This window comes from Capra hircus, chromosome 13 (genome assembly GCF_001704415.2).
Source record: "Capra hircus breed San Clemente chromosome 13, ASM170441v1, whole genome shotgun sequence".
In the NCBI taxonomy this organism is placed as follows: domain Eukaryota; kingdom Metazoa; phylum Chordata; class Mammalia; order Artiodactyla; family Bovidae; genus Capra; species Capra hircus.
Window position 1 is genome coordinate 51,901,853 of NC_030820.1, and position 12,040 is coordinate 51,913,892.

At 45.0% G+C, this 12,040-nt stretch overlaps 1 protein-coding gene across 1 annotated transcript in view; it reads right to left on the bottom strand.

Moving 5' to 3' along the window:
• TMC2 (transmembrane channel like 2) overlaps positions 1-12,040 on the bottom strand; it is a 99,784-nt gene that overhangs the window by 14,895 nt on the left and 72,849 nt on the right. Inside the window, exons 12-16 of the mRNA XM_018057442.1 lie at positions 10,965-11,144; positions 9,401-9,550; positions 7,038-7,166; positions 5,313-5,380; positions 4,091-4,330 (exon numbers count right to left, since the gene is read on the bottom strand). Of these exons, the coding sequence (XP_017912931.1) occupies positions 4,091-4,330; positions 5,313-5,380; positions 7,038-7,166; positions 9,401-9,550; positions 10,965-11,144 (767 nt within the window). The remainder of the gene's footprint in view (positions 1-4,090; positions 4,331-5,312; positions 5,381-7,037; positions 7,167-9,400; positions 9,551-10,964; positions 11,145-12,040) is intronic.

Below are 12,040 nucleotides of genomic sequence, written 5' to 3' on the forward strand. Positions count from 1 at the left end.
TAAGATTGATCTTGAAAAAACATCCTCAGCTAAACATTCAAGTTTATCATTTACAAATTTATCTTTCCATGTAATGGAAGGACATAGTTTAGCTAAGCTCTCTGTCTATACAACAAGGATCCCGTTTCCTCTAGTTTCCAAAATCATGTTTCTCATTTACCAGTGATGAAGTAATTAAATTGTAGGAGCTAAAGAAATGTGTTCAGAGAAAATAAACTTAAAACTTCTAGATTTTCCACCAAGAGCAGCTGCTTGAGGAGTTGAAAACATTGAGAACAATGTCCTATTCAGACACAAGGCAAGTGATCTCAAGTGGTTTTCCTTGGCTTTTGGTGAGTCAACATATGTAACTGATACTGCTTGGTTATTTGAGGAGTTAATGCCAAGTCTGAGGTGACTCGAGAATTAACTCCCATGAATATTCTGTGCAGGACATATATGGGTGAAAGTTTCTCAAAGAAATTGAAAACACTAATTTAGTACAACTGAATTGACTGGGATTCAGCACAACTGAAATAAAGGAGAATCTGCTATGATGAGCTATAACTGACAATGGTCAAACTATATACAGTGAAGAAGAAGGCACAACTGAGCAAATTAACATAGCTTGTGAAATTTTCAGTTTGTGCAGACTATGGTTATTCTTATTCATCACTAAGTAATTTGCAGAAAACATTTGAATCTATCATGTACAACTGAATCAACAATGTCAATGGTAAACATTTTCTCTCATGACTTTTAATCATTTTAATATCTGTACATTTTTATTAGGAATAGGAACTGAATATCCTTACTTGTTGCATAGCAGTTCAGTGGCTTGGCAATAATGAAGCTTGTGTCAGTTTTTTTCCCTATGGTGGTAGATGTGTTGCCATGTTACTAAAGTGGATCCAGGCAGCAAAGGCAGCAGTCTGGGCAGGACAATTGACTTTTTTGAGGGGGGCGCATGGCCTGTGGGATCTTAGTTCCTCAACCAGGGATTGAATCCACACCCCCGCCCCCCTGCAGTGGAAGTGCAGTCTTAACCACTGGACCCCCAAGGAATCCCCTAATTTTTGATGATAGAGAATAGCAACTTTGACCTTCTATTGTGTGAAATATCACCTCCTTTCCCTCAGAAGAATTCCATTCTTCTCATTCATAGCCCTGTACTACAAAAAAATTATACTCTATCATTATCATATTTTTAATTTTGTCAATATAAACTTTGTGGATGTTTGTTCCTCTCCTGTTATATAAGTACCTACATAATAGTCTTGATTTTTGCCTCTTGATCCTCAAAGCCTAAAATATGTACTTTCAGGCTCTAAAAGAAAAAGTTAGCTGATCCTTGGTATAGATAATGCTTACCACCTCATAGTATTGTTATGACTACCAGCTACCCCGGATTTGGGCAGGACTGAAACTAACAAACTTGTATATATGTCCTACAATGGATTAGCATACTTCTCCAAGTACTTAATAGATAATAGCCCACTAAATCCTTACAGCCACCCTATGAAGAAGGCACTACCATTATTTCCATCTCAGAGATGATGAATTTGCAGTGTAACTTGTTCAAGATGACCCAGTTGGCAAACAACAGACCAGGCTCTAAATCAAGGGGGTGGCAATTTTTCTCTGAAAAGATTTTAGACTTTGTGAACCAGGTGGTCTCTGTTGGAGCTATTTAAATTCTGCTGTTGTAATTAGAAAGCAGTCATAGATTATATGCAAGCAAATGCATGAAGCTGTGTCCCAATAAAACTTTATTCACAAAAACAAGGGGTGGTCTGAATTTGGTCCATGGCTGTAGTTTGCCAACCCTTACTTTTAACTTCATGCTATACAATGCTGTCCACCTCACTCATTTATGTTGCCTGCCTGGATTTGGTCCAAACCGTAAATCCCTCCCTGGAAAAATGAATTTCTGCAAGGTGAAGGGGCTGCTTCAAGAACTGACCATAAACCAGGTGTTTTCTCCTAGATACTGGGTGTAAACCAGGGAGAAAGGAAGAATAAGAAAATCACACCTTCATGGAGCTTATGGTCTGGTGGGGGAGATGGGCAACAAATAAGATTAAAAAAGGAAAAAGAGTGGCATGCTAGATGTTGATGAAGAGATGTGATCATCAGAAGTAATGATAAGGTGTATGTATGTGTGTGTGTGATTTTAGTTACCATCCCTAGGGAAGGCCTCACTGAAAATGAGCCCACTGAGTAAAGCTCTGAAGCAAGTGGCTTCCCTTGTAGCTCAGTTGGTAAAGAATCTGCCTGCAATGCAGGAGACCCTGGTTCGATTTTCGGGTCGGGAAGATCCCCTGGAGAAGGGATAGGCTACCCACTCCAGTATTCTTGGGCTTTCCTTGTGGCTCAGCTGGTAAAGATCTGCCCACAATGTGGGAGACCTGGGTTCAATCCCCGGGTTGGGGAGATCCCCTGGAGAAAGGAAAGGCTATCCACTCCAGTATTCTGGCCTGGAGAATTCCATGGACTGCATAGTCCATGGGGTCACAAAGAGTCAGACAGGACTGAGACTTTCAATTTCACTGAAGCAAGCGAGAGAACAGCTGTGATGAATGTTCTAGCTGTTGGTGGGTCTTGATCAGAAGAGGGATAGGAAGGAGGTGGCAGCCATATGCTCTCCTGGGCTCCATTTTTGGGTCCCTTCCTCTGCTATCTGGGGGTCGGCTATCAAGGGCCTCAGGAAGCAGATGAAGCAAGAGTGGGGCAGGTGCTGAGGGCCAGACGTGGTACGGGCCCACTCTCTGACCTCCTGCCTGGGACAGGTGGGCGGTCTGGAAAAAGGGGCACCAGCGTTCACTTCCAGAGCCCATCCTTCCAAACCTTGCTCAGGAAGAAGCCAAAAGAGGCTTCTGCCACTTCTGCTTCTGTGGTTGTCCCTCAGCCTGGCATGCAGGCCTCCTACGGCTCAGTTTGGTGCTCCACTCTGGATTCAGCCCCCCTTTTTCTTCTGTCTGGACCCCTTTTCAGCCCCATCACACTCTGCTGTGAGCCCTCCTGCCAAGGACTCCTCCCTTGCTGTGGGGCACAACCACAGGCTTTCTCAAGGTCAGTCCATTATAAACTAAGTTCCAGCTCAGCATTTCCCAAAGCGTGTGGACCCACATTAGCAGGCAGGGCCAGGACTGGAGTGAAGTGGGTGAGGCCTTGGGGTGCACAGCTTAAGGAGGTACTGCCCTTGGGGTTGAACAAGTGCAGGGTGGACACCTTACTTGCCTCACCCTCCTCCTGGCTCTGGATGGTGTTCTGTGAAGCAAAGGTCTGTGGTTAGCGGGCATAGAGGCACCAGCTTGCACACCATATCTCCCTGCACGTTACTACAGAGCCTTGAATAAAGGAGTGTGCACTGCGTATTTCTAAGTAAGGAGGTGGCCGATAAGAGGGGCAGCACCCCAAACTCTTGAACCACAGAGTCTTTTTTTACACAGGAAAGAAAGGGCTTTGTTTTCAGAGGGTGTTGCATTTGGAAGCAGAGCAGTGGATACACGTTACCTCTCCATCCACCTCTTCACATAATTATCTCTTTAAACAGTGTCTCTAAACCTAGTCTGGCCCATACTGCTCTGTAGAGCAGGGGGACCCAGTCAAGAATCTTGGCAGCTGCTTCACATTTGAGTGGCACTTGTAAACGGATGGTCATTTCATTTTCAGAATACTCCCTGTTAACTCATCCTAAGGCAATCCAGGGCAGTAGATTATCCATATGTTAAAAAGTTAGAATTGCACTTTCCAATATGAGTTGGAGAACTATAACCATACCATAACAAATATGGCAGCCATTAGCCACTGCTGGTTATTTACATTAAAATTAATTAAAATGAAATAAAATTAGAGCTTGAACTTCTTGGTCCTCATTTCGAGTGCTCCACAGCCTGATGTGGCTGGTGGCTACCACACTGGATAGCACAGACATAAAACATCTCCCTCCTGCAGAAAGCTCTGTTGACAGTGTTAATAACTTGCCCAAAGCTCCACTCCATGGCCTTTTGCAGGCTGATGTGATATCAGAACTGGAATTCTGGGCCTGAGACCTCTGAGCAGACTGCCCCAGGAAAGGAGCTGCTCCCCTCCAACCGAGACCGTGCACCTGAAAGGCCCGCAGTCGAAGGAGGGCGGAAGGGACATGATGGTGTAGGCCACGGGCAGGAGGCTGAGGAAGAGCACCAGCAGCAGGAGGCCCATGTAGAAGTTGTTGGAGCGGGAGGCCTTGAACACGCGTTCGTGGGGGACGTTGCTGCTCATCACCGCCCAGCACTGGAAGTACATGGAGGTCAGCAGGCGCAGCACATTAATGCCCACCAGTCCTGGGGCATAGAAGGAACCCATCCTGGAAGGGCAGAGATGGCACACCTGGTTGACTAGACAGCAGGAGAGGCCAGGGAAAGATGGCAGAAGGAAATGGGGCCGGTGGGCTAGGGGCAGGAGGCCTTGCTACTTTCCTTGTAGGTCCCAAGGGAAGGGATCTCCCTCTTAACCAGGACCTTTATCACCAAGCCATAGCCATCTATTCCTCAGGACAGGGATGCTCTAAGCATTATTGGCTTGGGTTCTGGCCAGGACTTTACCACTGCCTCACTTCCAGCCACGGAGCAAATTACATGGCTTCTTGTTACTCTGTGGTCTCCATTAAACTGCACTGCTGCTCGGAAAAGTATCTGAAATCCCTAAATTAAAAGAATTGGATATTGGCTTGCAATGAGCCCTTGAAAGCCTTTGCCAGGTTCCCTGGTGGCTCAGATGCAGGAGACCCAGGTTCAATCCTTGGGTCAGGAAGATCCCCTGGAGAAGGAAATGGCAACCGACTCCAGTATTCTTGCCGGGAGAATCCCATGGACAGAGGAGTCTGGTGGGCTACAGTTCATGGGGTCACAGAGTCGGACATGACTGAGCGACTAACACACTTGAAAGCCTCTTGCTGAAGTCAGGCAGCTTCCTTGGTTCAGGTGTCTCCCTCTTTCCTATCTTTCCTCCCCACTGCTTCCTCCTGCCTCCCTTTCTTTCTCTTCCTTCCTACCCATCCTACTTTTTCCTTTTTTCTTTCTTGCTTCTCTCCTCTCTCTTTCCTCCCTCTTCTTTTTTTTCCTTCTCTCTCCTTCACTCTTCTCTCCCCTTGCTATGTACATAGTAGCAGCAGAGTGGGCCAGACACCATCCTGGTTCAAATCTAGTCCTGCTCAAGTGAAGGAAAGGAGCTCAGAGAGGCCAGATGACTTGTCCAGCCTCTCTCCTGCTGACTGAGAGGCTAAGCCTGCGATTCCAGCTTTTTTATTTCCCAGATGAGGTGATGCCCAGAGGAAATGGATAACTCACCAGATCATTCCTTGGTTGAAGATCAAACCAAGCACATTTCCACTAATATCAAACTCAGCATATGAGGGCTGGAGGGAAAGAGAGAAAGAGGAGAGAGAGAGAAAGTCTGTTAGGCGGTGTCAGCCAGATCCCACTCCCAGCCAACTGACCAAGCCACTCCACCCCAAAGAGCCTGCTCTGGTGGCCAGAGAGGAACCTCAGATTCAGGTTCTATTTCTTTAACATGTTTTCAGCTTTTTAAAAAGAGGTTTTTTTTCCCCTTAAGATTTAGTTGTTATTTATTTATTTTTGACTGTGCTGGGTCTTCATTGCTGCTCGCGGAGAGCTTGTTGCTGCTCTTCGGTTGTGGCAAGCAGGGGCTACTTTCTAGCTGCAGTGCGCGGGCTTCTCGTTGCAGTGGTTTCTCTTGTTGCAGAGCACATGGCTTTGCAACGTGCCTGGGCTTTGGTAGTTGCGGCTCATGGGCTCAGTAGAGCACAGGTTCAATACTTGTGGTTGAACCACGGGCTTAGTTGTCCCGAGGCACATGGGATCTGGCCGGACTAGGCACTGAAATTGTGGTCTTGAACTGGCAGGCACATTCCTTACCACTGACCCAACAGGGAAGCCACTAAAAAGAGTTTTAAATTTCTCAAACTTGAAGCATTCTTCAATGTCTTCTTCAATTTAAAAAATGAGAATTTTTTTTTTGGAAATTCCATGGCAGTCCAGGGATTAGGGCTCCACCCTTTACTGCTGGGGGTCCAGGTTCAATCCCTGGTAAGAGAACTAAGATTCCATAAGCCACAAGGTGTAGTCAAATTTTAAAAAAAATGAGAGAGAGAATTTTACCTTTTAGGGCCTGTAGGTTGACAGTGTGTTCTCGGGAGACCCCCTAAGAGAATGTTTTATTAATGCTTTAATCAGAAATGTATCTTGAAATTATAATCAAGTAATCTAAAGTGTAAATAAAATAAATAACAAAATGCAAATAATTAAACGAGGAGTCAAATGTAAACAAAGCTTTAAAAGCAAACAAAATAGATCAATCACTCTTCCAATTCTCTTTTCTCCTTCTCATCTTCCTCTTGGAAAGGAGTGAGCTCAGACAGATCCATATTTTCAACCTTACTCTGATTTTCAGAGTTCTGGAGATTAGCCAACTGTTTGAAAGGACACAAAGTGTGTGAGCACTGGGGAGCTGCAGTGGGGAGCTGGGGTCTTTGTGAGGCCAGCTTAAATCTGCTTCCTGATTTGTCTTCCAGATACGGAGATAAAAAGTGACAGGAATGAGAGAAGAGGAAAACAAAGTGAGGAGAGAGAAAAGGAAAGTCACATGAGCGTGGATCAAAGGAGGAAATATGCCAAATCCCTCCATGGGATTTTCCAGGCAAGAATACTGGAGTGGGTTGCCATTTCCTTCTCCAGGGGATCTTCCCGACCCAGGGATCGAACCCAGGTCTTCCACATTCCAGGCAGACGCTTTAACCTCTGAGCCACCAGGGAAGCCCAAATCCAAATACAGGAAGGTTAAATCTTGGGAATTTAAAATTTGAAAATATTTTTTAAAAACTTCTTTATCTATTGAATTTTGCATCTTGCCTAGAAAAAACTGAAATACTTTACTACTTCACAGAGTGGAGATTGACATTAAACATCTAAAGAAAATAATAGAATGCATCTAACTATATCAGAGAGGATGGTTGGAATGCCTTTCTGCAGAATGTTCAGGAAATGGTGACCTACAAATCCAGCCTCCAGGTCCCAGCACCAGCAGTAGTTCATGAACCGGACAAAACAAGCCCGCAGGAAGTCGCCCAGCAGGATGGTGATATACGTCACCAGCATGTCGGACACTGTCAGCCTCATGAATTCCTGCAAAAAGGAACAAAGCGAAAGGGAGTGGTCAGGGTTTGACCATGCCCACTTCTCCCAACTGACTGCAGCCATGCCATGCCCCCCAACTACATATCCTTTTTTGTGACTCTCTGATTGACGGTAGCAGAATGGTGATGGAGATAGGACTCCATGCTTGAAAAATGCTTACCACAGGTTCCAGTTAAGTTAGTTACAAGTTACTAATTTATTGCTTTGAATAGTCTCTGAACATTTTGATGTTGACATTACCCTTGCAAGTTTACTGGGAAGCTTAGTGATTATGCATACAAATTTCCCGGCGGTTGGCAACACCCAGTATTTGGCAGGTATCAGCACTATTGCACAAATGAAAGATCTGAAGGCTTACTCCTTGCTTCCCCCACCTGCTCTGAAGTACCATCTGTACCAACTAAGACTGAATCTGACCAGTCTCCTTGGGGACAGCTGCTGACATTCTTCACCCCCTGCTGATTGAATTTTTTTTTTTTTTTGGGGTATGTAGAGAAAATAACCTAGGTTTTTTACAGAGGCACATGGAATAAGAGCTCAAAGCAAAGAAACAAAGTTTTCTCTGCTTTGCAGAGTACATATAATTTATTATTTTTAAAAAAAGTTGAAAAGATCTACCAGACATCATTAAAACCTTCAAGACATCCAATAGACTTGGAGTTCCCAGGGGCATAGGGCCTGCTTTATTCATTTTTGTATCTTCCAAGATGATTAATAAATGTTTGCTGGATGAACAGCTGATGAGTTTTTATGGTTTTTCCTCAATCCTAATACTCTTAAGTAAAAGACAAACCAACTTGTATTTGGTCTCCACACCTGCGCAAGGTGATGCTCTGGGGCTTGGGTTGGAGATGAACATGGGTAAGCAGGACATAACACTTCAAACCTATAATCACCAGCAAGCTCAGAAAGAAGCAAGGTTTAATCAGTGATGGGCATTCAGGGAGGAAGTCAAGAGAGATGCCCTCCAAGGATGTGAGGTAGGAAAAGAGAAATTCTACAGCAGAATATTCCAAAGAAATCACGTAGGTAATGAACTCTTCTGTCTTCCAAAGAGGGTGGGTTTTACTCATGTGAAGACTTTCTCTGTTACACAACTGTGATGGGTTTAGAAATGTGAGTTGCTCTTCACATTAAAAATGAAGAGGATTTAATGACAATGGGGGAATCTGGACCAGAGGAGATGAGAAGCAGTGAGTCTTAGCGCTCCATGAAGCAAGTAGAGAGAAAATCCTCCAGAACCCCATGGGAAAGAGACTGCAGCAGGAAAATATCTGCTGGTGGACCTGCAGGCAGTGTTTGTCAGGGTGTGTGATGTAATCCCCTCTTCCACTGGACTTCATTACCCTCAATTAAAAACATTATTTTCTAATGCTCTGCTGCTGCTAAGTCGCTTCAGTCGTGGCTGACTCTGTGCGACCCCATAGATGGCAGCCCACCAGGCTCCCCTGTCGCTGGGATTCTCCAGGCAAGCTCACTGGAGTGGGTTGCCATTTCCTTCTCCAATGCATGAAAGTGAAAAGTGAAAGTGAAGTTGCTCAGTCGTGTCCAGCTCTCAGCGACCCCATAGACTGCAGCCTACCAGGCTCCTCCATCCATGGGATTTTCCAGGCAAGAGTACTGGAGTAGGGTGCCATTGCCTTCTCCGTCTAATGCTCTGGGGGAGTGGATTATTCAGCAGTGACAGGTGAATAGAAACCCCATGCAAAGAGATGCAGCTGAGGAGGAGATGGCAGCTGATCCCTATGTTACCCGTGAATACTTCAGATTTCCGCCTGCGAAAGCAAGGAACACTAGCCTTAGAAATCTGTACTGTGAAAGTACAAGGACAGTGTGAAAGTGGCTAAGCGGAAATGGTTGTTGTTAATTTTTGACTTTCTAATGAAAACCTTTAATTCTCTTTACAGAAAAATGCACAGATGCATATACACACAAAATCCTGTGCCCAGTTTTTACGATTATGTATTTATGATTTCCAGGTGGAGAACCTCAGGCTTTCAGTGAAATCTGCAGTAAAACTCTAAATAAATTCAAGTGGTAAAGATTGGCAGATGGAGGACATAGAGAAATGTGTGGGATGCTGAAAAAAAAGGGCAATGGGAAAAGGTGGAACTTTCCTAAGAAATGCTGGCTTGACATTTTGGAGACATGGAAACATCAAGAAAGGGATAACAAAGAGCTGAGAATAGGGACCACCTTTTCAGGAGAGCATAATTACTCACAATGCCCACAGCCGTCTCCCAGCAAGAACCCCGGGGCACATCAGCAGGGTGCAAGGGGGGCCGGGGGACACTCTCATTCCAACCTGAGGAGTTGTAGTAGTGAAACAGAGTCCAGTGAGTGATATTCTTTATCGTCTCTTCATTAGAAAGCTAGAAGGGAAGATGGAGATGTGGGGTTGGAAAGAGCCAGGGAAGGTTCAACAGTTTCTACAGAAAGAACAATTTAAGCCAGCATATGCCACAACCCTACCATCTAGCCTGTGCCCTATCCCTTAACAGGGTCTCTCCAGAACTGCCCTCCCCAGCCTTTCAATCTACAGAGAAGGGGGAGGGGCAACCGGCTGAAGTTCCTGGGTTTTCTTCCAGGAATTTTTCTTCTTTAAGTTATTACTCATCCATCCAAGTATTCATTCTTATTTTGAGATTAATTTATTCTGGGCATATAAGGCAAGGGAGACACAAGAGTGACGAAGGAGTGAACGGAGTTTAGCTCAGAAAATTGCCAGCCTAGTAAGTGACACTTACACTTCCTCAGTCTAGCAGTAAGTGAGAGAGAGGAACAGACACGTGCAGAACAGAGTGATAAAAGCTGTGGGGAATTTCCTCTGGGGACTGAGGAAATCCACTTCAGACCATGGGGCCCTTTCCTGGAGGTGGGGACATCTGAGCCAAACTGCAGAAAGATAACTCAACTAGTCAAACACAGGGAGGAGAGTGGAGAGTGAGGCAAGAGGGGAGGAAATGTGAGCTCAGAAGGGTGAAGCAGTTTATTAGGGTGGGAGGGAAGTGAGAGACGCAGATGGAGGGCAGGCAAGGGCCAGATCCAGTCACTACTATGCTTAGAATCTTCCAGCAGCTTCTTGTTAATCTCAGGAAAATTCATGAGGAGGGAGGCATGGGAAAAAGGAGCATCACCATCTGATCCTTGCCCAGTTTCATCGTTCACTTCCTGCCCTTCATGCAATTGTTCAGCTAACTCACAGTTCTCTATTTGCATAAGCTCTTCTGTCTGATTTTTTCCGGTGTCTGCTAAGATCCCTCATGGTGGGGTCTGCAGCGCCTCCTGTACACTGTCCTGCTTCCCTGGGCTCACCCCCAACTGAAGCACCTGGCCAGAGGGCTGTGATGAATGAGTCTGTCTCCCCTGGAAAAGGACTGTGTCTTGCTCTCTGCTGTATCCCCAGGGCCTGACTTGGTGGATGTGCCATAACTGGTGAGCAGGGATGAAAGGGTAACTCAACCATCACTTTTCATTTCAATGGACACTTGTCAGCTAGTAAACATATGGCAGCTAAGAAACAGTACTGGAAAGGCTACAGACAAAATATTAAGGTTATCAAATGACTGGAGGAGGATGTGAAAAAAGATAGCCTAAGAAAAAGACAGTAAAGAACTGAAGCAAAACGTTAACAGTTGGGTCATAAGAATCTGGTGACATTTTTTCATTTTATTTTTCTGACCTTTCTAAAATTTACTTAATATAAATCATACACAAGGAAATTATTATATTTAAACAAGCAACATGGTGGACACTAAGAATTGGGAAGAAGTTTGTGGTCTCTACCTTCAGCTGGACATCATCCATCAGGGCCAAGAGAAAGGTGTAGAGGTTTCCCAGGAAGAGTGCAAAGATGCGCCCCAGCTGCCACTTCAGTCCAATGCGTGGGTGGTAATTCTCCAGGGTGGCAATAGTTTCAAACAGAGGGGGACAGAACATCCCAAGCAGAGACATCACAATTTCTACCTGGGAAGTCAGGAGAGCTGGGCTAGTTTGTCATCAATGTCACTTGCTTGTCCACCGTCTCTGTACCCTCAGGGTCATGCATCTCCATCTCCCGGTTGCCTGCCCCCTCCTCTGCCTCTAGAAATGCCCCACCTGGGGTCTCCACAACATGCTGTGTGACCCTGACATAGGAACCAATATGTTCTGGGACTGCTTGTCACAATGATTGTTACCAGTAGCATTGATAGAAATAGCAATCTTTGAGAAGGAAATGAATTAACACATGGGACAGTGCTTTGTGTTTGGTAAAAGTTGTGAATCATTAAGAGTCATCTCATCTGCAAGGAGATCCAACCAGTCCATCCTAAAGGAAATCAGTCCTGAATATTCATTGGAAGGAGTGATGCTGAAGCTGAAACTCCAATACTTTGGCCACTTGATGAGAAGAACTGACTCACTGGAAAAGACCCTGATGCTGGGAAATATTGAAGGTGGGGGAGAAGAGGACGACAGAGGATGAGATGGTTGGATGGCATCACCAAGTCGATGGATGTGAGTTTGAGAAAACTGCGAGAGTTGATGATGGACAGGGAGGCCTGGCATGCTGCAGTCCATGGGGTTGCAAAGAGTCGGTCATGACTGAGCAACTGAACTGAACTGAACTGAACTCTATCATGGTTGTTATTGTTTCACTGACTAAGGCAAGGGATTGGGAAACAGATTTCACCTCTTCATGGGAGGGGCTATAAAATCACATTTCAGAAAAATGTGCATATAAGAATGTGAAGAACTTGTAGCCATTTTTTGCTAACTACCACAGATGTCAAATTCCTGAGATTTATAGGTTCAACACAATCACAATAAAACCTTAATATGTTTTATTGTGAATCTTGATGAGAGAACTCACTCTATCAGGT